Source organism: Sus scrofa, chromosome 17, assembly GCF_054392235.1.
Source record: "Sus scrofa isolate SSC_HxYL_T2T_F1_AM1 chromosome 17, Sscrofa_HxYL_maternal_Yorkshire_Landrace_v2.0, whole genome shotgun sequence".
In the NCBI taxonomy this organism is placed as follows: Eukaryota; Metazoa; Chordata; class Mammalia; order Artiodactyla; family Suidae; genus Sus; species Sus scrofa.
In genome coordinates, this window is record NC_139399.1 from 37,678,579 (window position 1) to 37,704,524 (window position 25,946).

The window sequence follows — 25,946 nt, forward strand, 5'->3', positions numbered from 1 at the left end:
CCTCCTACCCAGAACAGGTGGTACTAGAAACGAGCTATGGGCTGGATGCTGGGAGCCCAGCTGTGCCGGCACAAGCTTTAGTGAAGCAGAGCACTGACACCTCAGAGGGTAGGCAGAGGCTCCCCGGGAAGGGGCAGACCCGCTGCCCATGGTTTCCAGCAAGGTTTCATGCAAGAGGAGAACTCTTGAAAGAATCAGCAAGTCTGGAGGCAATTATAAAGGGACAGGGCCTGATAAGACCGAAGAGGCCAATGGCTTCTACACCAAATGGCAGGAGAGAAGTCAGACAGTGTTTTAAACGGGTCCAGCAAGCTGGTCTGCAGCAGGCACACGCTTATCGCGTGGTGTTGGGGGCCATCTACCTGTTGCCCCCGTGGCTCTCTCACAGCAGCTGGGGGCCGCCACACAGACCCAGCCTGCAGAGAGTGGGATTTCAACTCCATACACTTTTTACGTGATCGTTCCCATCAGCAATTAATCACTGTAAAGACCCTTCTCAGCCAGAGCACACAAGCCTGTCTGTACACGCCTGCCTTAAATGTTGAGGTTTCCTGGTGGGCAGCGGGGGAGTGGGGCCTGGCACCCACATCACAACTGCAAGCTGCCTCCCCTCTCAGGCCAGGGGCTTACCAGCCACAAGGTGGCCTGTGGGGCTGAAAGGGAGCCCAGAGACAAGAACAGAACACACGACAGAACAGGCAGAGGACTGCGTCAAAAGATCCCCCAGCAAAGTCCCTGGGAGCACACAGTGGCTACAAAACCTCAGGCCCCTCCCCAGGGCAGTGGCGGAATAAGCAGGTAGCAGAGCCACAGGGCCAACGTCAGCCTCATCTGGACCACCAGGCACCACGGTCAGTTTGTGAAGGACATGTCTGTGTTGACTAAGGGTGTCTGGGGGTCTCTGGGGCAGCCATGCAGCCCACCCTAATGAATATGCTCCCCCACAAATTTTCTGAGTAAAACCCAGAAACAATTTAAAGTGGTTAAACATAATGAGCTACCGGTTTAAGGTGAAGAACAGTGATAGAAGGCATCAACACGGAAAGTTCTTCATGAAATGTGAGATTAGGAAGGTCATAAAAAACACAAATACAGAGACTTATGGAGGAAACACCTGTAACATACCCCCCTGGAGAATGGGCAGAGCCACCATGTGCGTGTGCGAGGGACTATGTGACCAACGTGCATATGCCACAAACAGGCGGGGGCCCAGAGGGCAGGTGCACAGGCTCTGGCCCTGAGTGCACACGACGCCCGCCCGCCAGCCAGCCCACCCGCAGGTGCTCAGTGCAAGAGGAAGTTGCATTTCAGAGACAGTCTCTGCTGCACTGCTTCCCATCTCATGACTGCCAGGCCTGGGGTGCTGCCAGGTCCCCTCTGATTCCATCCCATGAACCACAGCTCAGCAGCCAACCTGTGTGACACAGTGCGTGACCCCCATGGAAGGCAGGGCCTGAACCTAAGGTCCCAGACACCCATGGCCACCCGTAGTGCCTGGAGAGACAAGGGTCCCAGGGTGACGTAGGGGGACCCCCAGAGGAGCAGAGTGTGGTGGCACAGCAAGCTGACCCAGGTCCCATCTGGACACTCACTCCAGGCAAACAGCAACCACCTCCCCCAAAGCCCAGGAGGGCTCCACGTGACCTTGTCTGTGAGCCACTCCCCCCACCTCCCGCCACCCTGCCAGCCCGCATACCTTCTCGATGTCCACCAGCTCCGTCTCGTAGATCTCCGCGATGGTGATGTGGTGCTTGGCCGCGATCGTGAACCTTCCCTGGGAAGGAAAACAAAGCAGTCAGTCCGGTTTCACCACGAGCCATCTCAAGGGCTCCACCCCACGGGCGCTCAAGCAGGCGAGGTCTTACCATGTCTGTGTAAATGTCGATGGCTGCATTTAAGCAGTTGATAGCCTCTGAAGCGAAGGCATTTGAGAAAGACAATAAAAATCCATTCAGTCAGAGGTTTGCTAAGCCTGTCTTCCCAGCTGCTATGAGACCCCAAGGAGGCCCCACTGGGGCAGAGGGAGCAGGGCAGTCAGCCAGGGCCCCTCCATGGGCCTGTCCCCACAGGCTGCAGCGCCAGACAAGGAGCTGGAGGGGTCGGGTGGGGGTTAAAGGTGGGGCTGGCTCAGTGGCTCCCGGCCTCAGGAAGACTGCATCACAGAAAGAGAGCCATGGGGCTGTCAACACCCATCAAGCTACCCTCTAAAACCTAGGTGCCAAGCATCTACACTGATGTCACATGTATGCAATAGCTTGGGAAGACGGTATTCACGGCTCTTTAGAGAAGCCAACATTTGGTACAGCGTCAAAAGCAGCTAACTTGCAGCGTAGTGACATATACCAACAGGAAGAAAAACACCTAATAAATGAGAGTGCTAATGAATACACTGATCTAACACAGTGAGCCAACCACAAAGTGCCATTCTAACATTGGCACGCAGCTGGTTGACTGCTTTTGTTTTAAAGAGGCAGCTAAGCAAAATGCCTCACTGAAGGATCAGAAAGGTAAGCAGATTAACAAAAAGGAATGCAACCTCCCCCTAAACTGCATAAGAACCGTGGATTGTCACGCCTTTAAAAATACAGAGAAATAGAAAGCTATCCACAAATTCTGCTCAAAACCCCAGATGGGCTTCTGATGCACTTCCCCCACTCTGTGTTTTCTGGATGAGTTGCCATGAGCACAAACTTTCTGTGAATTTGAGATCTCAGTTCTCATGTGGTGCTTTATTTACCCAAGAGGCAAGCATTTTCCAGGTCACTGAAGATGCCCTGAAGCCAGGGGTCCTGGAGCCCATACCACACTCCGAAGCACCAATCTGGGGCGATCCCACTCTACACATCTGCGAGTAAGCTGTGCTTAAGCCTTATAACACAGCCCTCGAAATATCTTATTTCCATATGATATATTCCTAAGAGCAGGATCTCCGTGTTAAAACGGGCTGCTACAACAGAGAGGTAGAGGCCAGAGGTGCCAGTGCACGTGCAGAGGGAAGAAATCAGGCCCTCTGACTTGAAAAGAAAGGGTGTGTGCACAGTTTCACCAGCAGAGATACCCAAGATTATGGCTTCCTCAACACCAATACTCTGAAAAACACTTTTTTAAAAAGCCACATGAATGCTGTGTGACAAGCTGTTTATAATATTGGATTTTACGGCCTCCATTAACTGCACTCCCAACACACAGGTGTTCAGGAGTAAGGGACATCAGTTTCCTTTAGCGAGCAATGTATACACTCATAAAATAAATAAGACTCAGATAAAATTAAGGTTAATTTCCAAAAAACTGTCCACCATGCAGCATAGATGGAGTTGAAGAAAATGGTGCTGACAACACGACACATTTAACAGATTTCCTCCTGATAAAGCTTCAAATGACTACAGAGACGTCCCCACTCACCCAGGTCCCTACTGTCCCCAGGCAGACCCCCAGCAGCACGGCGGCTCGAGGGGGCAATGCAGCTCACCTTGCGGGTCTGCCTTCTTGTAGGCGTTCCCGGCATCCACAAAGCTGGTGGCCGAGTCGTGTTTGCTCTGCAGCTGCATATGGAGCTTGGCCGCCTGACAAAATGCGTTTCCTGCAGCTGAAGACAGAGTCCTGAATTAACACAGCACCGGTGCTCCAGGTGCCGTGCCACGCCCCACCCCCTGGGGAGGCCAGGTCCCTGGACAGCAGTGCTGGTGGGGACACTCGGGACACACCCCACGCTGATGCATGAGGACACCACGGGCCAGACAACTGCCCAGCTCAGTGTCCCCAGCTCAGTGGTCATCACTGAAGAAATTGCCACGAGGGCTCACAGCAAAGTGGTCCTTCACAGACTGAAAGAGGCCCACCATTTCCAAAGTCAGAGCTTTCTCCGGTTTACGACAAAGTCTGACTGAGACGCAGAAGGTCTAACCTGTAGGTGTCCCACTTGGTGCGGACATGGCCCTTTCCCCACAGCCACACGAGTGCCACCAGGTCATGGGGGACAGGTGCCTGCACTCAGCTTTTCTAGAAAGGGGCTGGATCAGGAACCTGGGGGCCAGGGGTGCAGGGCCATGAAAGCCTCCCCCTCAGGAGGAGCGAAGGGGCAGGCAGGGGGATCCAGGCCTGCACTGCGTCTGTACAAGGTCGACCCCTCATGGCAAGGCCCTCGGCGCTGTGGGGGCACCAGGTGGTCAGGGACAGCCCCGACAGCAGGAGGTCAGGACGAACAGGGCTTCATGGCCTGCCTGCCCTGGTAGGAGGGCACAAGAAACCTCTCAGCACTTAAAAACATTTCGGCCATCAACGTGTCAAAAACATACAGAAAAGTGTAGAAAACAATGACAGACGCCCAAGAACCCTGCTGGTACTAAACAATTACTTCAAATTTCATTTGAAAAAACAAAGCATTCAATTCCACTGAGGCCTCAGCAGCTCTCCTCGTCCCCACGCCCTTCCAGGGAAATCCTGGGACACACTTCTCCCCAAACCGGGTTCTGGTCTCCACGCCCCAGAGGGAGAAGGGGCAGCACAAAGGCCAGCCGACCGGCTTCGAGTCCTGCTCTGCGCAAGACAGGAGAACGCCCAGGCACCTCTGCTGGTGCTGGGATGGGAAAGCCCGCCCACCAGGCCTTGACCCCAACGTGGGTGGACGGTGAACAATGCAAACGAACAAGCACTTGATACTCACCACTCCAATTCTTGGCCATCTTGAACATATTTGCAGCTCTGGTATACATCTCACAAGCCTCTTCTATTCTTGTGTTTCCTCTGAAAAAATTCAAAACTGAGGTTAAGTTTTACTACAGCCACCATCCACTCCCTAACCCTCCAACAGCAAACACTTGCTGAGCGCGCACTACGTGCCAGACCAGCGTCACAGGGTCTCAACAGCCGCGCAGAGGAGATACTCTCATCATCTCTGCTTTCCAGGGGACACTGAGGCCCACGGAAGTAACGGGCCACACGGTGAGGAAGCCACAGAACTGAGACCCAATGCTGAGGCAGTGGGTGGGCCCCTGAGCCTAGCCTTCAGCTAGAGTCCTTTCCATGTGTGAAATCTGGGCTTTTACTCATTCTGAGAAAAGGAGACTATATCTTTCAAAGGAGATTAAATTCTGAAGGATACTTTTTGACACTTTTAACGTCCATAAATTTAGCACTATTTTTATTCAGTTGAAGCTAGAGCACAAAAGTACCAGGCCTGCCCAGTCCCTCAGCCCTGTGGAAAAGGAGTTGAAAACATCCTGGGGGGAGGGGGGGAACCCCACGGCTGCTCGAGTACACACTGTTCTGGAAAGCTCTTTTTGTATTTTTTTTTTAGCGCCGCACCCTCGGCATATGGAGGTTCCCAGGCTAGGGGTCTAATCAGAGCTGTTGCTGCCAGCCTACGCCACAGCCACAGCATTGGATCCAAGCCGCGTCTTCGACCTACACCACGGCTCATGGCCACACCGGATCCTTAACCTGCTGAGTGAGGCCAGGGATTGACCTGCAACCTCATGGTCCCTAGTCGGATTTGTTTCTGCTGCGCCACGATGGGAACTCCTGTTCTGGAAGGTTCTTCATTGCACAGGTGATTCCAGTGGGACGGCTTTAGCTGCTTAGGAGTTCTTACACAAAGACACACTCTTCTCCAAAGTCAAGCCTGTTTCCACTATGCTAAGCTAAGGCTTCCATCTTGTCTATCCATGGCCAAGGGCTCTGTGCAGCAAACACCAGGAACTCACAGTGCAGTATAGAAGCAAGGACCAGGACACAGGCAAGGCCACGATAACCCCCGGGAGGGAGCCACATGAACAGGGGTGCCAGGGAGCTCGGGCAGGCAGGGTCCGGGTGCCTCCACTCAGCAATAACCTTCAACTGTCTGACTGAGGCAAGCTCTGTAACTTCCCTGGGCCTGTGATTCTGCATGTGGTAGACTGAGGGTAAATATGCCCTATGCTTAGGGTTATTGTGAAGATCAAAAGAAGAATCCATGGGAGTTCCCGTCATGGCGCAGTGGTTGATGAATCCAACTAGGAACCATGAGTTGCGGGTTCCATCCCTGGCCTTGCTCAGTGGGTTAGGGATCCGGCGTTGCCCTGAGCTGTGGTATAGGTCGCAGATGCAGCTCGGGTCCCACATTGCTGTGGCTCTGGCGTAGGCCGGTGGCTACAGCTCCAACTGGACCCCCAGCCTGGGAACCTCCATATGCCGTGGGAGCAGCCCTGGAAAAGGCAGAGAGAGAGAGAGACAGAGAGACAGAGACACAGAGAGCGAGAGAGAGAGAGAGAGAGAGAGAGAGAGAGAGAAAGAGAAAGAGAGAAAGAGAGAAAGAGAGAAAGAGAGAAAGAAAGAGAAAGAGAGAAAGAAAAAAAGAAAGGAAGGAAGGAAGGAAGAATCCATGTGCAGTTGCCACTAGGGCTGGACCCAAAGTCAGTACTCAATCAGGATGATTATTTTAATAAGATTCATGTACTGAAGAACTGTGGGGAATATTTTCTATCTGATAAGGCATTTGTCTGATAAGGGACTTGTATCTAGAATATATAAAGAACTCTTTTAACTCAATAATAAAAATATTAATAACTCAAAAACGGGCAAAAGGTCTGAACAGACATTTCCCCAAAGAAGATGTATCAAAAGAAAAAAAAAAGGGTACAGCCAATAAACCCATGAAGATATTCAACATCATCAGCTACCAGCGAAGGCAAATCAGAACCACAAGTGAGCTATCACGTCACTCCCATTAGGCTGGCAACAATCACAAGACAGATCTAACATACGTCAGGAAGGATGGACGGAAACAAGAACCCTCAGGTACTGCGGGTCCAAGTGGCAAGTGCAGCTACTTTAAAAAAAAGTTTTATTGACGCATACTTGATTTTCAAGGCTGTGATAATTTCTGCTGTACGATAAAGTGATTCAGTTATACATATACACACGTTCATTCTCTTTTAGATTCTTTTTCCACATAAGCTATCACAGAATACTGGGTAAAGTTCCCTGTGCTGTACATCAGGTCCCAGTTGGCCAATCATCCCATATCCCTCAGTGGGCATATGCCAATCCCAACTCCCAGTCCATCCCTCCCCGCACCTGTCCCTTTGGTAACCATAAATTTTTTGAAGTCTGTGAGTCTTGTTTCTGTTCTGCAAATAAGTTCATTTGTATCTTTTTTTACATTCCACATACAAGTGATATCGTGATGTTTGTCTTTCACTGTCTAACTTCACTTAGTATGATAATTTCTAGGTCCACCCACGTTGCTGCAAATGGCATTATTTCATTCTTTTTTATGGCTGAGTAATATTCCATTGTATATGTGTACCACATCTTCTGTTGATGGACATTTAGGTTGCTTCCAGGTCTTACCTATTGTGAATAGTGCTGCAGTGAACATAGAGAAATATGTTTTTTTCCCAGACAGATGGCCAGGAGTGGGACTGCTGCATCATATGGTAGTTCTACTTTTAGTTTTCTGAGGAACCTCCATACTGTTCTCCATAGTGGTTGCACCAATTTACATTCCCACTAACAGTGTAGGAGGGTTCCCTTTTCTCCACACCCTCTTCAGCATTTACTGTTTGTATATTTCTTGATGATGGCCATTCAGGCTGGTGTGAAGTGGTACCTCATTGCAGGTTTGATTTGCATTTCTCTAATAATCAGCGATGCTGAACATCTTTTCATGTGCTTTTCGGCGCAGCCACTTTAGAAACAGTTTGGCAGCTGCTCAAAAGGTTAAACATGGTTACTGTATGACCCAGAAATTCTACTCCTAAGTACAAAGCCAAGAGAAATGAAAACTTGTACACAAATGTTCACAGCAGCATTATTCATGGTGGACAAAAAGTGGAAACAAGCCAAACACTGGTCAACTAGAATGATAAAGAAAAGATGGTACACACACTAGGAGTGAAGTACTGATCATGCTACAACGTAGATGAGCCTTGAAAACATGAAGTGAAGTGCAAGAGCCAGTCCCAGCCCAGCTACCATCACCTGTACCATCACATGAAAGGTCTGTAACAGGCACGTCTCTGGAGACAGAGAACAGGCTGGGGGCTGCCTAGAGCTGGGAGTGCTAGAGAAAAACATGGAAGGAAGTACAGTTTCTTTTTGAGGTGATGAAAGTGTTCTAAAATTGCCTGTGCTAGTAGCACAGCTTGGTGAATATGCTAAAAACTTCTTCAGTGGACACCTGAAATGGGTGAACTATATGGTATGTGAATTATACCTCAATAAAGCTCTACTATCCCCTCCCAAAAAACCCCTTTGGGAGCTATATCACACAGCCAAAGACAGGGTGGCAACAAGCCATACCAAAAATGAAGTGTCAGAATAAGCAAAGCCTTCTCTTACACCTTCCTGTTCCTTTTCCTCTACTTCAAAACTACATTTAAAAAAAAATTAACTAGTTATCCAGATGGAAAATTCCTAACTTGAAAAGTTTTCTTTTTTTTTCCTTTTTTTTTTCTTTTTTTTTGGGGGGGGGGCTGCACCCACAGCACACAGAAGCTCCCAGGCAGACCAGGGATCAAACCTGTGCCACAGCAGCAACTCAAGCTGCTGCAATGACATCACTGGATCCTTAATCCGCTGAGCCACAAGGGAACTCTGAAAGTTTTTAATCTTAGACATAGCTTCTTGATGCTAACAAAGGCTTGCAACTTTCTGAATCTTAGTTTTCTAAAGTGTACCAGGAATCTTGAACTGTAATTATAGTGCAGTCACTCTTACGAAAGGTTTCCAAATAAAACTAGCTTAATTAAAATGTACTTTATCCTACTATTTTCAGAGACAGATTCAGCTAGGAATAATAGACGCCTACGCCATGCTGGGTTTTATGCTGCATGTTTCCATATACATTACGTCACTGTCATTGTTACAACAACCATGAAAAATGCTGTCTCCATGTTATAGAAAACTGTACCTAGAGGTCAATGGCTTACCCAAAGTCATCCAGCCAAGGTCAGTGGTAGAGCTGACACCTGATGCCAAGTCCAATGATCTTTATAAAAATCATGAATGAATCCCACTAGACTCAAGACCCTCACCTCTCCTAAAACAGAGTCACCAGAAAAATTCTCATTATAAAAGCACAAGAGATCTCACTTTTCATCAACAGACCAAATCTAATTCATGAAAACATGCACTTTTAAATCACTCCAGACATCTACTGTGCTCTATACCTGGGAAAGTTAATTTTTGTAAGTTTAAGGACACATATTCATAATTCAAGTTCAAATATTCAACTGATTGTTATCCACAGGCCCTGGATAACAGTAAGGCAGAAGATCATTGAAAAGAGACACAAGTTTCTGCGAGGAAATCTGCCTTATAGAACGATATGATATTGTACATGGCACCACTCCCAGGAAACACCAAGACCAGAAAGTTCTTACTATGGTGGAGGCCAGAAGTCAGAACACCAGGAAAAGACCCCTTCACCTCAATCCTAATTTTTTTCTGGCCGCCCTGTGGTATATGGAGTTCCTGGGCCAAGGATCAAACCTGTGTCCAGCGCTCCCAAGAGGCTATCAATCTGGTTGCACCACAGCAGGAACTCTCTTTCACTTCAAGGGCTAAGTGTCCAGTGCCCTCGCTCTGGCAGAGCCGGGGTCAGAACCATTTGTCCCCCAGGAGCCCACATGCACTCCCGCCTCTCTTCCCCGCCCACCCTGCCTATTCCCAGGTAGACGGTGAGGAGACAGCAGCCAGGAATGCCGCAGCCCATTGTTCCAGAGAGCTCGAGGACACCTACACATACAAGCCTGTCCTCTTCGCTCACCCCATGCCTTGCATTCTCCTCATCCTGAGTGACATGCATGACCCCTGGGGACCAAGGCACATGTCCCGAGAGGTGCCCCAAAGAGGGGCAAGGGCTGAGGCAGAGGCAAAGCTGCTCCAAACCCTCGAGACACAGCAGAAATGTCATAACTCATGGCAATGACAGTGCTGTGGCTTCAGAGCACAACTATAAACAAAACTCAATTCCACCACTGGAACACCCCTGAGGCAACAGCAAACCAGGTGGGAGACTGAAAACAGGGCTCCCTCTGTGCTCCCAGAGAGGGGCCCCACCCAGTCAAGCAGGAAGCTCCTCCTCCTGGGCCACCTGCCCCCAGACAAAGAGAGGCCCCAGCACACAGGCCCACCAACAATGCTGGCCCAGTTCAGGACAGAAGAGTGGATCCATGTCAGAGGTCTGTAAGTACACCCACGTGCCCCCCAAAATAGCACACAAGTATGGAAAGCATCTAGAAAAGGAGTGAAAAACACGTAATCTATTTAAAACACCCCTAGCATCCAAAAAAATTTCTGTTTATTCGCAACACTTCTGACACCAAAGGTGGGGTGTCCCACAATAGAATTCAGTTCTGACACCAACTCCCTGGAGTCCATGCAGACCCCCAGGGTAAGGGGGTCCCACTCTTCAGACACCGACGGCAAGCAGCGGTCGCCCAGGGTGCTCACAGCTCTAACCTGGCTACAAACCAGGGGTTCCCATGGTCCCACCTCAAATTACATAATCTGCTGGAAAGACTCATGGAACTCAGGAACACGTTCCCCTGACTGGTTTCTTAGAGCACAACCACCACCACCCCCACCCCACCCGAGTCTTCATCCCGGAAGCTGAGCCCCAGCCTGCAGGCTCATTACAGAGTTTGGATTAACTCAGTGGCCAAACTGGTGACAATTCAATCCCTAGCCCCTCCCACTCCAGGAGGCCAGGGGTGAGGCTGAGCATCCAGCCCTCTAAGCACTGGATTGCTCCAACATCCAGACCCCATCCTGAAGCCTTCCGGAGACCTACCCCAAGTCACCTCATTAGCATAACCCAGTTGGGGTTGAAAGGGGCCTACTGTAAATAGGACCCCCACTCACCCTCAGCACTCAGGGTCTTAAAGGCTGTACAAGCTCTGTGCCAGGAACCAGACTGGTATCACAACAGCACAGCCCCACACAGCTACTGACTATTCTTCACCATTCCTAAGCAACTTATTTTCATCTGACATTTCACATCTGCAATCTCTAAAGATTCTAAAAACTTGGGACATTTCCTGATAAGCTTAACCCATTCAAGATCATTTTATTTCTGGGTTTAATACAGAAATAAAACAGTCATGTGATGAGAAAGCAGAAGCGTCTGCTGCAGGGGTGAAGGACAGGCCCCAGGGAGACACTCACTCATGCTCGTTTGGACTCTTACACCAAATACCTGTAACCCTGGACTGAGGTCCTCAGCCTTCTCACAAACCAGTGACAGGAAGTGGAGTGGCAGGGACACAGGCTTCGGAGTCAGGCGCCCGCAACCAAACGCAGCTGCGTCTCGTCTCCCAGCAGAGTAGGGCTGAGCGGGCCCTACCCCCAGAGCGGCCCCCCAGAGCAGAGGGCTCACTTCCACCACCACATGTGGCCACAGGGCTTGGCAGTGGCCGTGGGACTCCATCTTCTGAGAACTTATCACTTTATTTCTGTTTATAACAAAACAATCATAGATTCCCAGACAGAGGAAACAATCTAAGACCTTTAAGGACCATCACAGAAAATCTATATTTAACCACAATTTCCTAGAACAAAGTTTATGAGACCAGGTAGGGCAGAGAAAACTAGCTGGACTTTATTTGACGATGGTCCCGATGCCTTGTCTGCTACGGGGAGCCACCTTTCCTACAGATGGAAGACTGGACCTATTAGTAAAACAAACCAATATACTTAAACATGCACAAAAGCCAAGTAAGTAATTACTTGGATTGAAATTACTGGAAACACTCAGAAATGACTCACATACATGACTTTTCATATTGAATTTCCATCTTTATTAAAAGTCCCTTTTAAAATTGAATTTAATCTTTGAGTCTTGTGTTTCCTGTAGGACAATGGTGGCTGCCTAAACACAAACATGTCCTTACATCCTCTGGAACCATACAGATCAACAGGGGCAAATACAACCATCCATAACCCATTCAACAGCAAAACTAGCAGACAGAATTCGGTGAGACTTCACTTAAATAAAACTCGAGAAATGAAAACCTCAAACTAGCAGAGCCAGTGACACAGCCCATGCTGGAAATGGGGGGGTTGGGAGGATTGTGCCTGGACACAGAGCCAGTGTGGCAGGGTCCCAGTGGCAGCAGTCCACAGATGCAGCGCCCAGCAAGCAGGGCAGGGAGGCAGGCGTAAGACCTAGAGGGCCTGGTGGGCGGGGCTGGAAACTGGGAGCTGGAAGGAGCCTGGCTAGAGGGGTCAGCCCCAGAATCTGGGGAGGGGAATGGGGAAGGGGAGGACTGGCAGTGAAGGGAAAGAAAGCAGAGGTCTTGGGAAAGGAAGGAGCAGGCAGAACTGGAGTTGCAGCAGGCCAAGCCCCAGAAACCACCCCACCCCCAGTCATCAAAGGAACGGCACTAGGGGTGCCGACCAGAGAGCGCAGTCAAACCAAAGAACCCCTCATCTCCCACCCCTGACCTGCAAGCTGGTACGTGCCCACTAACCCCCAGACCCAACACGGAAAAGGCAGGTGGCATCTACACAGCTACTGTGTAAAAAGAACTTCACAGCTGACAAAAACAGGTCCCGAGAAGCCACAGGCAGGGGAAGCAATGCCATGTCATTGAAACATTACTAAGCAAATAGTTACAGCTACAAAACTACACTCCAAGCCAGAAACTCGAGCTCCAAATGGAGGAGCACACAGACTATGCCCCCAAACACACCACTTCAGCAAAAGGATGATTTTGAGCTGGAGGCAAATGAGAACCACAGACACAGAGCTTCCTTCCCACGAACCCCCTGGAGCCCCCTTCTCCTGGTCCTGGCCGCTTCCCAGTGTGCTGCCTGGCACCTGTGACCTTCCACTGTCCTCTACTCAGCTGTCCCCTGAGCACTCATGTCCTCGTGTTGCTGGAGGACCTTCAGGGTGACAGAAAAGGGGCAGTTTTTCCTCCTCTACATGCACTGAACAAAGAAGAAAGCAAATTGTTTCAAAGTCTAGAAGGACTGACAGAAAGAGACCAAATCATCTAGAAATGAATCTTAGCTCTAATACATCTAAGGGAGAACAGGTTCTAGGACACTGAGGAGAAAAATGAAAACTGCCAAGAGGATACACATGAGATAAAGGAGGAAGAGGATCAGAGGGAGAGGGGACAGCCAAAGAGCCAACAGCCCCTAACAGGAGTCCCTGAAAGGGGTGTGTGAAAGAAACACCAAAATGTATTTAAAACCATAATTGCAGAAAACATTATGGAAACAAAAGATCTGGATCTAAACCCTGAAAAGCCCATCAGGTACTGAGAAACCAATCCAGCCCGGTCTCCTGCAAGCCCCATCCTAGTGAGAAATTAGATTTTATAAGCAGGAAGGCCTCTGGGCTTCCAGGCAAAAAAGCACAGTCACTTACAGAACTGAGGAAACCAGGTGAGCCTCAGACTTCAACAGCAGCATACGAGGCAAGACAACATAGGCACAACATCTGTCAAGAAACTCAAGGGAAAAAAGTGTGAGCCAAGATCCAGCCTGCCAAGCCATGCAATACGCAGTACTGGTAGAAGCAAGGCCCTAACGTCCAGCCACGAGGTGCCTGGGCACAGAACAGACTGGACATGCTTTATTAGAGATGTAACGCCAAAAAAGGCAGGCTGAGTACAGAAAAATAACACGGACAAGTTTGTTCTGACAAAGTAGACAGTCTCTGACTTATCATGGTCTGATTCATGTTTTTTTGACTTCATGATGGTGTGCAAAAGTGACACGTGTTCCATAAAACCAGGTTTCAAATGCTGGCTGATCCTTCCAGGCCTAGCGACCGGCAGTAGAGTCCTCTCTCGTGCTGGGCAGGGGCACAAGCTGGGCTAGCAGTCAGCCACATCACCACTGATACACACTCAACCATCCTGGACCCAGATGCCTGCCTGCTTCCCACTTTCAGTACCATGCTCAACACACTCCACGAGATGTTCGACATTTTATCAAACAGGCTTTGTGTTAGGTGGCTTTGCTCACCTGCAGGCTAACATACGTGTTCTGAGCACGTGAGGCAGGTTGGTATAGTAAATGCATTTTCAACTGGCGATGTGTTTGCTTGTGGGGACACAACCCTAGTGTAAGCCGAGGAAGCTGTACACACAACTGAGCCTCCCCCGACACACCCAGCCCAGATGGGGGTAAGTAGAACACACACATCGGCTTGCACATAGGAAGGTAATGGGTGTTTTCCAGAGCAGATGATATGCCAGGTGCCTAAGCAAGGAAATGGAGCTAACGGTATTAAAAAAGGTTCATGGCATAAAGGCAAACAAAAATACAAAACTTCCTAAATAAAAAGCAAAGAAAAGAGACCACTGCAAATAAAACAGTTGACCCATGAAGGTGTGTGGTTGGGGCATGCATGTCCACCTCACAGCCAGTCCTCCGGAATGCACGTCTCGCAGCCTTGGATCCTGCAGGTCTGGCAGTGCTGGGTGTTTATCACTGAAAAATATCTGCACATACATGGACCACCCAATTCAAACCCAGTGTTCAAGGGTCAACAGTGCCTAACAAATACAACGAAATAGCATTATAATTAAAAATCATCCATATACCAGCCATACCAATAATGTAAATGCCCTGAAGATTTTTAGATGTGCTCACAAAACAAAACCCAACTCTGTACTCAGTATGAAAGACACAGCTAAAATAAAGTTACTCTGAAGCCTCAAGATAAAGAGATGGTTAAAGTTTACCAAATAGGTCAGTCAGCTTTTGACAAGACAACAACATCTGTCACGTGGCAAGAGGCATCATATAATCCTCTTATGCACTACAGCCCTAAAGCAGGCAAACGCAAATAAGAAGGCCAGGATTGTTATCCTGCCATCAGACAAGGTAGAATTTGGGCTCAAACGTAATTTAAAAACTTACTTCATAATGCTAAAGATACAATTCATGGAGTTCCCTTTGTGGATCAGTGGTTAACGAACCCAACTAGGATCCATGAGGATGCGGGTTCGATCCCGGGCCTCGCTCAGTGCGTTAAGGATCCAGTGTTGCCGTGAGCTGTGGTGTAGGTCGCAGACACAGCTCGGATCCCACGTTGCTATGGCTGCGGCGCAGGCTGGCTGCTGTAGCTCCGATTCAACCCCTAGCCTGGGAACCTCCATATGCTGCAGGTGCAGTCCTAAAAGCCCAAAAAAAAAAAAAAAAAAAAAAAAAATTTAAATTGAAAAAATAATACAGATACAATTCTTAATGAAATTATTTTAGCTGTGAATACCTATGTACTACAACACATCGGCCACCTTTACAAAGCAGATCCTACAACACAAGAAGACAGAGAGATACCTATAAAAGGAGATATTAACATACCTCTTTCAGTCCAAAACAGGTAAAGTGGACAAAAAAACAAACACAGACATGAAAGACCTGGACAACATAACCAGTAACCAGATCTCAAGGATCTCTATCAAGTCAAACACTCTGATAAGAGGAAACCCACCTCTTCTCAAGGGCACAAGGACCACTCATATCTTAGGTGGCAAAGAAAACCTCAGTGAATTCCCTGATAAAAATGAGATAAAACTATAAATTAGTAATGTTCAAAGAAGGACCTACTACCTGGAACAAATCCCTCATTAACTCTTGGGTCTAATATGAAATACATTAAAATAAAAACACTATATATCAGGATCCATAGGATGCAATTAAAACAGCAATACAGTTTTAAAGGAGAATTTACCCATGAATACTAGGGCAATATTAGAAATAATGGATTAAATACCAGCCCACCTCCCAAAAAGCCAAGGGGAAAAAAAACAAAGAAAGCAACAAAGGCAAAAACAGAAATTAATAAGGCAGGAAACAAAAAAAACTCATAGTCAAAATATTAGTTACTTGGAGAGAAAGAGTCAAAAGAATAAAGAAAAAAAAGGGGAAAAGCACAAACATAAAAGTAACAAGGGAAATAACTACTGCAATAACATTTAAAAAGTCATAAAAGACTACTATGCACAAATCTGCAAATAAATTTTAGAACTTGGATAAAATGAACAATTTCCTAGGAAAATACAATTTACCAAAACTGACCTCCGTAGAGACAGAAAGTTTAAACATTATGAATTCCAGAGGAAAAACAGAAATTATATTTCTTTAATAAAAGAAATATCTACCAAAAAGCCAGAGATGATTTCACTCTAAGAGGATTCTATTTAAAACTCTAAACACCAGAGCATAGGAAAGAAGAAAAACTTAGAAATTATTTTTATGAGGCACCTATGACATCAGTACTTCCATTTGAGTAAGACTATACACAAAAGAGCTGTAAATAGAATTCAAAATAAAATATTTAAAACAAAATCCAATAACCCATTAAAAATAATATACTACAATCTAGAGGTTATTCAAGATGTGCAAGAACAGCTCAATGAGGACACTCATTAGTTAACATACTAATAACTATGGAGAAAGTCACCTTCACCTCACAGATGTTGGATAGGCCTTCCAAACTGAACTCTTCAATCAATCCCTAATGAAAACAACCATTAAACCAGAACTGACAGACAGTTCCTTACTGTGAAAAAAAAAATCTTTTTTTTAATCCAAGAGAGTACTGATCTATTAATTTGTTAGATTTTAATTAAATTACCATTACTTATGATAAGCTCTATTCAAATACAGACATGATTAACATTCTGAAATTCTACTTCCAAAAGTTACCCTACAGGAAACTCTTAAGTATCACTCAATGGCAATTTTTTTTTCTTTTTTTCCTTTTTAGGGTCGAACCCACGGCATATGAAGGTTCCCAGGCTAAGGACTGAATCAGAGCTGCAGCTGCTGGCCTACATCACAACCACAGCAATGCCAGATTCGAGCCTCATCTGCAACCTACACTGCAGCTTGCAGCAACACCGGATCCTTAACCCTCTGAGCGAGGCCAGGGATTGAACCCAAATCCTCATGAATACTAGTTGGTGAGCCACAACAGGAACTCCTCACCAGCAATTCTTAAGGTACAAAAGTTTTTACTGCTTTTATCATCTTATCAAATAAATGCAAAGTGAAAGCATAAAAACAGATTATAAAGTCTTTTATAACAAGAACGATCCTCTGTCCTGTTTATATGGACACTCTTGGTTTATACCTGTTTCTTAGAATCTCAAAAATAACCTAGTTTGGACATTATATTGACTCACAGAAATAGGAAAAATATCTGAAAAAAAATTTTTAAGTAGAATGACAAGTTTAAATGTTATTTACATATAGAAGATAATACTTAAAGATTAAGAATTAACTAAAATCAGGAGGTAAAGGAGAAAATGCACTGCCACATAAGCAATGCTAGATTCTTCATTTTTAGCACAATCGATAGACAGTCTCTAAAATCAATAAATCAGGTAGAAGATTTCTAAACTTATTTAGAATTATGGTAGTAACCATCAGAAGAATCACAAAGAAAGTTAAAAAGTTACTTCTGCTGAGAAAGATTTAGGAGAAGACTCGGGGAAAATTTTACTTTTCACCTGAAACTCTTCTGTACTCCTCGAGTTCTCCTACCATATGGAGCTACTACATTTACAGCAAACACATATTTAAGAAAATGTAGAAGAAAGCAATGTGGAACTCCACTCACTTTGTTGTCTTTGCTCTTCAAATTGGACAAAAGAGTAAAAGAAAACAAATCAGCATTTGCACCAACAATCACATACCACGCTGCCCACAAGTGCCCGCCGTGCTGCCTGGTGCTGGGGAGGCACTGGGCCACAGCAAGCCAACACTGCAGATGCCCCAGGAGTTTTTGTCCCAGAGCCAAGGCCACCTGGGGCCTCCCCACCTCTTGTAACCAACTCTGTACCTCGCACTGCTCACAAGAACAAGAATATATGGTGAACGCTGCAAAAATGCAAACAGAAAAAGGCCAATCTGGTGACAGTTTATCATTTGATATACAAACTGTAACATGACACTAAAATTGGAAAACCAATTACAATAATTAAGGGTAACAGGGCTCTGTCAGCTTAATAAGCATCCTGACACCTCATTCAAGACTTAGAGCTCTGACAAGCAAACTCTATCAATCTGCCCATTTGAAAGCTGAAAAAACAGAAGCTCTGAGTATAATTTACTTGGCCAAGGTCACCACACTAGTAAGCTAGAACCTGTATTTGGTCTTCTTGTGTAAACTAGTATACATTATTATAGTTCATATATAATTTACATTATATAATACATAGTTATCCAACATACAGATTATCCTACTTATTACAGAAGAAATATATAAGTATACATATATATTTCTTGTACCACACCACCTGTCTCTAAGTCATCTGAGCTTAATGATTTTTTAAAAAATTTAATCTGCATTTGAATATCTCTTTTTTTTTTTTTTTTTTTTTTTGTCTTTTTAGGGCCGTACCCTTGGCATATGGAGGTTCCCAGGCTAAGGGTTGAATCAGAGCTGTAGCCGCTGGCCAGCGCCAGAGCTACAGCAATGCCAGATCCGAGCCACATCTGCGACCTACACAGCAACGCCAGATCCTTAACCCACTGAGCGAGGCCAGAGATTGAACCCGCAACCTCATAGTTCCTAGACAGATTTGTTAACCACTGCACCACGATAGGAACTCCTTGAATATCTACTGTGCTGAGGCAGACCCAAGTGCTTTATAAATGCTGTCACATGTTCCCACCATATTTTGGCAAAATTTAAACACAGTCTTTGTCCAAATACAGCTGAGTGAAGAATACTGATAATTAAAATGGTCTACGATGCTTAAGAAATAGTCCCAATTTTCACAAGTAGCTGAGAAATGACAGACTCACAACCTATTTCACGATAATAGGCCCTATAGGGGCTTTCACGAAATCTACTTTGACACTGCCAGATTTATGGCTCCTTTACAAGCTTGGAAACCTGGAAACACTCAAGACCAAGAGAAGACAGTGTCAATAATCCAGAACATCTTTCCATGGTCAGTCTTAAGCCACTCTCTTCCATGTGTGCTGCCAGTGCATGCCCAAGTGCTCTCCTGTAACAAGAGAGAGCGAGAGGCCTTAGAACTGCAAAGCCATCTTACTGTCAGACCCAGGTCAGCTTAGAATCATACCAGCAGTTCATTAAGGTGCTAAATTAGAATTTGCAATTAACTACAAAATTCAACAGCTCATCTCTGGAAACAAATGAAATCAAGACACAATTCTTGGTGGTAATTCTGCTATACCATGCAAAGCCAGTGGAAGAGTAAGTTTTAATTTAATTCCACAACTACGAAAACACATCATTGTTTAAGTGGCAGTCAAGCAGACAGATAGGACACCATGACAGTGGTTCCTTGTGACGGCTGCGTCCCTCCACAGCTCCCTTCCTGCAGGGGGATGCAGAGAACACTGACATCTTGCAGACAAGCTTGGACTTGCATCTTACACATAGGAGAATGTGTGACTGCCTTTTCCTCGGAACACATAATGCGTGTTTTCATCTAATTTTACTGAAAGCAACAAAAAAGGAAGCGCTACAGAATAGTAGTGAGAATACAGCATTGCCACAAAACTGGCGCAGGAGGTGTATCAACAGTGAGTGAAGAGGACCAACTGCTATCAGGTTTTAATCTGCAGCCGGGATGAGGGGTCTGTGGCCCGCTGGGCACCTTGTAAGGGCCGCCCTGGTCCCAAGCAGCATCAACTGCCCTCTTCAAAGCACAACTGTTGGCTCTTAAGCACATGGACTTTGTGATACTTCGATACTCTGTGGCTGAGTGTTACCGAGGAGTCTGACATGAAGATGGAGTTCACTGTGGCTTAACAAGCAGACCGGGAATTCTTTGGCTGAGGGATGGGAGGCAGGGGGACATGTGCCCCCGCCTAAGAAGGTGATGACAGCTCCAAGTGATGCCAGGTGTAACGTAAGATCCTAAACACCTAACACTGTGCAGAATCACTCTTCCCACAACAGTAACAGAAAAGTCAGGCCTGGTTTTTGGATTCAAGGAGTTATATAATGCTATTAGCTCTCAGAGAACTGAGTACGCATCTTCCCCAAGCTGTTCTGGAGCCCAGTATTACTGAACACACAGTCCTCCGTAGTATAAGTACCACTTACATGGGGCAAAGCTCTTTCAAATATTTTACATCATGAAAAGACTGATGATCCGGTCCATAAGGTCTTTGCCTCTGAAATCCTGGCAAAGCCACTTGATCTGTCTGGCTCTCTGCTTCCTTGAAAATAACTGGGCCTGACAATTCTAATGAATATGCTAATGAATATTTCACCGTCTCCATCTTTAATGATTCTCAATGTTTTACAAGCATATACTCCTGGAACCTTCACTCACTGAGGTATCTCTGTGACCCCTATTTTATAGCAGAGGAAACTTAGGCACAGAGGGGCTAATGAACATGCCCCAGGTCCCAAAGCAAGAATGACAGACTGACCTGCTGGATCCAGGCCCAACCTAGGATGCACTGACTTTCCTGCAAACTGAGTGTGAAGGTGAGGATCAAAGCCTGCCAACGAAACAGGTGATCAACAGTCAAGGAGGAAAAAGACCTTTCTCTAAAAACAAAAAGCCTTTTCAAAATCCTTTTAGAATTACTGGCTCAAGATTTGGCCTAGTGTGACAAAAACAGCACCGCAACATCTCCGCATAGAAAGGGGCACTCCCCTGAGAAGCATCAAGTGCCTGAGGCTTTTTCCCCTGCCAATTACAGGTTCTCATCCAGGGAAGCCCATGCAGACTTGAGATGCTGAGCCATTAAGACTGCCTCTAGGCATGAGGTGCTATGTGGTTAAATTTTATCTGAATAAATTGTAATTGTTTTGTGAACCAGAGAAAGGAGCTCTTGTTTGGTGTTCCCATCAAGTAAGAAGCAGTGGCTCCTTATGTACTGTCCTAACTTTTAAGGGGGGAATAAATTTATAATTCACTGCTATAATCCAAACTTCACATCACCTGAGAAATTGAGAAACCAGCTGGGATAAATGTCCTGAGAGGTCTTGAGGACCTGACCTTTGGTACCTTTGAGCCCCGCACTCCAGCACTGCGTGAAACCTGCAGTTAGCATTTCATGGAGATGCTCAACAACGATTAAGTATTACAACCAAAAGAACGAGGGTGGCAAAACGAGCAGGTTCTAAACTGAAATAAACCTGTGTCTAATAGCGCAACAGTTAAGGATGGGTCCCTGGTCCTCCTCAGAATAAAAACTTGCTCTGGGTGCCCGCAGAGGATCTTTCCCTTTCCAAAGGGAAAAACGGAAAAACACCACGAATTTTCCGCCTCTCTCATCCTAAACAGCTGAATCATTCACATATTCTACTGTCCAAGAACTGTCAGTGCAGGCTCTGCTTTTTTGGGAAGTCCGAATTTAAGACCTTCCCTAGGAAAGCACAGAAGAATCACTGAAAATGGACGGGATTCCCCAAAGACGCAGACTTAAAAGAGGAGCTACGTTATCCTTAATCCGTAGGAAGCCCTGGGCTGGGTTTCACATGAACCTTCTACGAAGAAAACGTACTCGTTCCTCCCACGGGTATTTATTAAATGTGTACCTGGCGCAAGGGGCGCGGGCACAGGGTGGTGGAATGCGGGAAGCTAGGCCCCACCACCAGCCCGCCGCCCACCCTCCCAGCGCCTCCACCCACTCAGGTCTCCTGAGCTACGCGTGGAGAAATAACAAACCCGTGCGGCTGCGGTGGGGAGGGCCACGAACGCCAGGTCGGGGAGGGTGCGCGCTTGAGGGTCCTAGGGAATCCCTGGAGAGTGTCGGGGTGGCCGAGAGGGTCCCAGGAGGGCGTGTGGGGGGGGGTTATAGAGTGCCCTTGGGGATCCCTGGGGTGTGTGGGGGCGGGGCCGGGGGGTGGAGAGACTTCCTGGCGTGCGCGTGGGGGGGGATGGGGGGAGCTCGGTGGTCCCCAAAGGCTTGTGGGTGCCCGGGGGATCCTAGGGGACCCCTGAAGGGCGCGTGGAAGGCCCCGGGGACCCTGAGTAAAGTGTGGGCCGCCTCCTGGAATGGAAACCCTCCCCTCAGGACCCGCGCGGTCTGGCGCTCACCCAAAGAGCCCGCGGAGGAAGGAGTGGGAGGCCTTGACTCGTTTCTCGGCCTCCGCCATCAGCTGCACCGCCTCTCGCTCCTTCCCTGCGTTGTCCATGTCGACAGCCGCGGCCGCCTCCACAAGCTACTCCCGAGCCGAACGCGTCTCCCGCGCCTCGTCCTCTGGCAGCGGAGGGGCGCGCAGGCGCGGCGCGCAGCCTGTCGGAAGTTGTAGTCCGAGGGGTGGCCTGGCGGCGGGAGTGTGCGAGGCGTCCACTACAACTCCCAGAAGGCCGCGGAGCCGGCTGGAGGCAGGGGCTTCGGGACCGGGGTCCTCACCCTCTGTAGGGCCCTCTACCGAGGAGAGTATTGACAGTTTAAGGAGGCGGGAAATGGAAAAGTTCCCACGGCTTCCAAGGAAGACCGCCTCAAACACTAGCATCACGTTAGTTCAGGAGTCCCTGCCCAGCACGACCGACCGTGGTCAGGGGATGGACGGGGAGGACACGGGATAACGGGATGGATGGGACGCGGGATAACGGCGTGGACCGGGAGACGGCGGGTGGCAGGCTGGAAAGCTCCACTGTACCGCTTGCATTCTGAGAGCACGCTGTAAGGCGGCCACCCAAGCAGCTGCACAAACCTTGTGATACTGGCCCATCTTCCCACGCTCCAGCTACAGCTGCAGGAAGAGCCATGTTTTTCTCCAGAGCAAGGCGTTTAGATCTGTCAGGCGTCTCTTCCTAGGCTATAGAAGACTTGCACATATGCAATATGTGCATAATTCTCCCTTTTTATTGACTGGATTCTTTTCAATGGATGTGAGCAATTGAGCTCTCTTGCTCTTTACATAATGTTGGCCATATTGTGGGGTGGGCCTCTGGGACAGCCATTCTCCCTGCCAGGAAGACTTCGAATCTCCCAGGAGAGGTATCCATAGATAGGGGCTATTGTGTGCCAGCAACTTCCAGGACTGTCCCAGAGGGAGTTATTTTTTCATACAAAGTCTAGACCATTTACATTTGGCAATGCTAAAGCAGAGGTGGTGAAGCAAATATGAAAACCACTGCCAAATGAGAACTTGTGACAATTTCAAACTATTAATAAATACACTGTGGGCACTGGCACACAAAATACATTTAAGAAAATGAAGCTGTCTTGAGAGAAAGGCAAGAAGGGCCAAACTCCTAGAAAGAAAGGTCACTAAAGCAAATGTTGCAGAGCTTGCAGTGCAGGCACTCCAGACTGAAGGGAGCTTCAGATCCCAGAGTTTATTTACTTTCACTGCATCTGTTATTCTGACTTCAAAGAGCTAATTTGGAGCAGTATTGGGGAAGAAGGAGGCAGGAAATTAGAGGCGGCAGTGAACACAGGAGTGAAAAAAAAGAAACGTGTAAGCCGTGGACATGAACCTTTGAGAAGCAGAGAACATGAGCCTTTGAGAAGTCTATGGGGATTAGTGGAGGGGTTCAGGTCAAAAACTCCAAGTGCAACAACAGTGTGTTGATTAAAGCAGTTGCCAAAGCTGCCTTAGGGCAGGGACTCCGAGAAATACTGCTCTCCAAGCCCCCATCTCTACATCAGGGTTTCCTGGAGTTGGAGTCTAGGAAGGGTATGTTTAAGAAGTCCACCACTCTTGAGCCTACAGTTTCAGAGTTTCAAGCATACAGTCAGCTGAGGAGGAGGGAGTGGGCTGCCTTCTCTACTCTAGAGGCTGCAGTTATGGGTGGCAGGGGTGCATCCTGACATTGTTGGTGTTTCTGGGTATTTCCCTCATTCTCTTCCTTCTCATGGGCACTCCCACCCTCCCCCACAGTCCACACCGCAGTGGGAGAAAAACCTCCTACCTTCATTGCTGTGTTCACAGCGTGTTTTATTCTTCCAGAGCTGGGTGAGGGGAGGTAGCTGGCAGAGGGACAGACCTCCCAGAGTTAACCGGGACCAACCCTGACCAGAGGGACAGAGGGGGATGCTCCAAGCAGGAGGGAGGGAGGAGGAGACCTGCTCCCGTGTGGACCAGGGAAGGGGATGCCGAGACCCTGCAGTAGATCCAAAGGACCCATGCCCCCCAGCCCCCATGCCAACCAGGACAGTGGCCACATACATTTAGAGCAAATAATATGAAGTAAAGTGTAGATATCATCCCCGGTCATACTAGCCACATTTCAACTGCTCAGTAGCCACAGGTAGCTGATGGCTACCATATCAGGCCACACTGACAGAGAATATTTTGTCACTGCCCAAAATTCTAGTGGACAGCACTGGACTGACACATCTTGTCTCTCAGCGGCTCTGGACACTGGGGATGAAAGAGGAAGAAGGCTTCAGAATTTCTGAGAAGATGGAGCAGGAAAGGGAGAGCTTCCCCCAAAGGAGGCAGAACCAGGTAGAACCTGCAGGATTAAGGTTAGGGTTAGGCGTGGTGTCTGCATATGGGCAGAGGGGGAACAGCATGGGGTTCTGCATCAGCTGGCACCTGGGGAGAAGGGCAGCAGGCACCAATGCAGGGGCCTTGTGGGGGGGTGCTCTGATGGCTCAGTGACTCAGCGCAGCTGCCAGGTACAGCTCACATAGTGTCACCTCTGGTTCTGGAATCAGTGGGAAACTTCTGACCATGACTAGCTCTTAATCTTCCTGTGCCTGCTGTCCTCCTGGTGGTTCTCTCTGGCCTTCAGCCTGCTCTGCTTGAATGCTGAGCCCTGCAACTCCCCCACCCCCAACCAGTAATTAATCTCATTCATAGGGGAATTCATGCCTCTTTGCCTCCTGGGAGCAGCCCTCAATGAGTGACCCCTCGCGGGAGGGGGACAGCTGAGGAACATTCTACCCCCTCTGGTGATCAGGCTCCCCCAAGATGACTGTGCTCTTGCTCTCTGTATGCCCCCTGCTGGGCCAGCGCCCACCTAACCTACACACCATTCACGTGACTGACCTTCCCCCAATCACAGAGCCTAATCAGTAACTACCTAGGTGCTTGCCCCCACCCCCCAACCGGCCCCAGCTAGTGACTATTCTAGTCTTTTGTGTGTGTGTGTGTCTTTTTAGGGCCACACCCATGGTATATGGAAGTTCCCAGGCTAGGGGTGAAATCGGAGCTACAGCTGCTGGCCTACACCACAGCCACAGCAAGGTGTGATCTGAGCTGTGTCTGTGACCTACACCACAGCTCACGGCAACACCAGGTCCTTAACCCACTGAGCAAGGCCAGGGATCAAACCCAAGTCCTCATGGTTCTTAGTCTGGTTCATTAACCCTGAACCACAGTAGGATCCTGTTCTAATCTTTAAACCATAACATCTTCACCCAAACAGCTTATCAAAGCGGTAGTGAGGGGCGTGGCCCTTGCTGGTCTCCTTGGGAGTCTGCACCACCCCTCATATCTGGTAATTTCCCTCTCCCCCCAGGAGCAAAGCTGCAGGGTCTTGCCCTCCCCGGGGCCCCAGGACCTTGCTTTAGACCTATAAGATCCCTCATCCACTAAACCACTGAGGTCTGTGGCACTGACTCCAGGCTCTTTCTTCAGTGTGGAGGCTGGACAAGACTTGCAGCCCCACCCACACCCCTTCCTGGAACCCCCAGTGGGGGGCACTCCCTTGCCCACAGGAGAAGGTTGCTTGTTCTGCACCCTCTACAGGCTCCTTCCTGCCCTTTGCCCACATCCCTGCTTCTGCTAGAGTCCTTGTCCCGGGTCTACCTGTGGGAAGACACCAGCGGGATAGCTGAGGACCAGAAGACCCCCTGCTGGTTACCAGATCATCAGCTGGCTTTCTCACCTGTGGGTCACCCAGTGGGCCCTGGTTTCCATTTCAAACTTGGTCACTATGGTCCCCTGTGGTTGTGGCGCTCTCCAGCTGCCGGGGGTTTTCACGCGGGGTGTGCATGAGGGTGTAGCTAGAGCTGCAGTTGACTTCCTGCCCACCTAGTGCCTGGACTGGGGAGACACATGTGGCCACGGCAGCCGAGGGCTGCTCGCAGGCTCT

General features: G+C 48.1%; 1 protein-coding gene across 2 annotated transcripts in view; it reads right to left on the reverse strand.

The window, feature by feature from the left end:
- NAPB (NSF attachment protein beta) overlaps positions 1-22,117 on the reverse strand; it is a 34,773-nt gene extending 12,656 nt beyond the window's left edge. Inside the window, exons 1-5 of one of the 2 annotated variants that reach the window (XM_003134297.5) lie at positions 21,987-22,117; positions 4,664-4,743; positions 3,470-3,586; positions 1,866-1,912; positions 1,697-1,774 (exon numbers count right to left, since the gene is read on the reverse strand). In XM_003134297.5, the coding sequence (XP_003134345.2) occupies positions 1,697-1,774; positions 1,866-1,912; positions 3,470-3,586; positions 4,664-4,743; positions 21,987-22,084 (420 nt within the window). In that variant the 5' untranslated portion in view covers positions 22,085-22,117. The remainder of the gene's footprint in view (positions 1-1,696; positions 1,775-1,865; positions 1,913-3,469; positions 3,587-4,663; positions 4,744-21,986) is intronic. The other variant, XM_085004624.1, reaches the window with a different exon arrangement.
- Between the last annotated feature and the right edge of the window lie 3,829 nt (positions 22,118-25,946).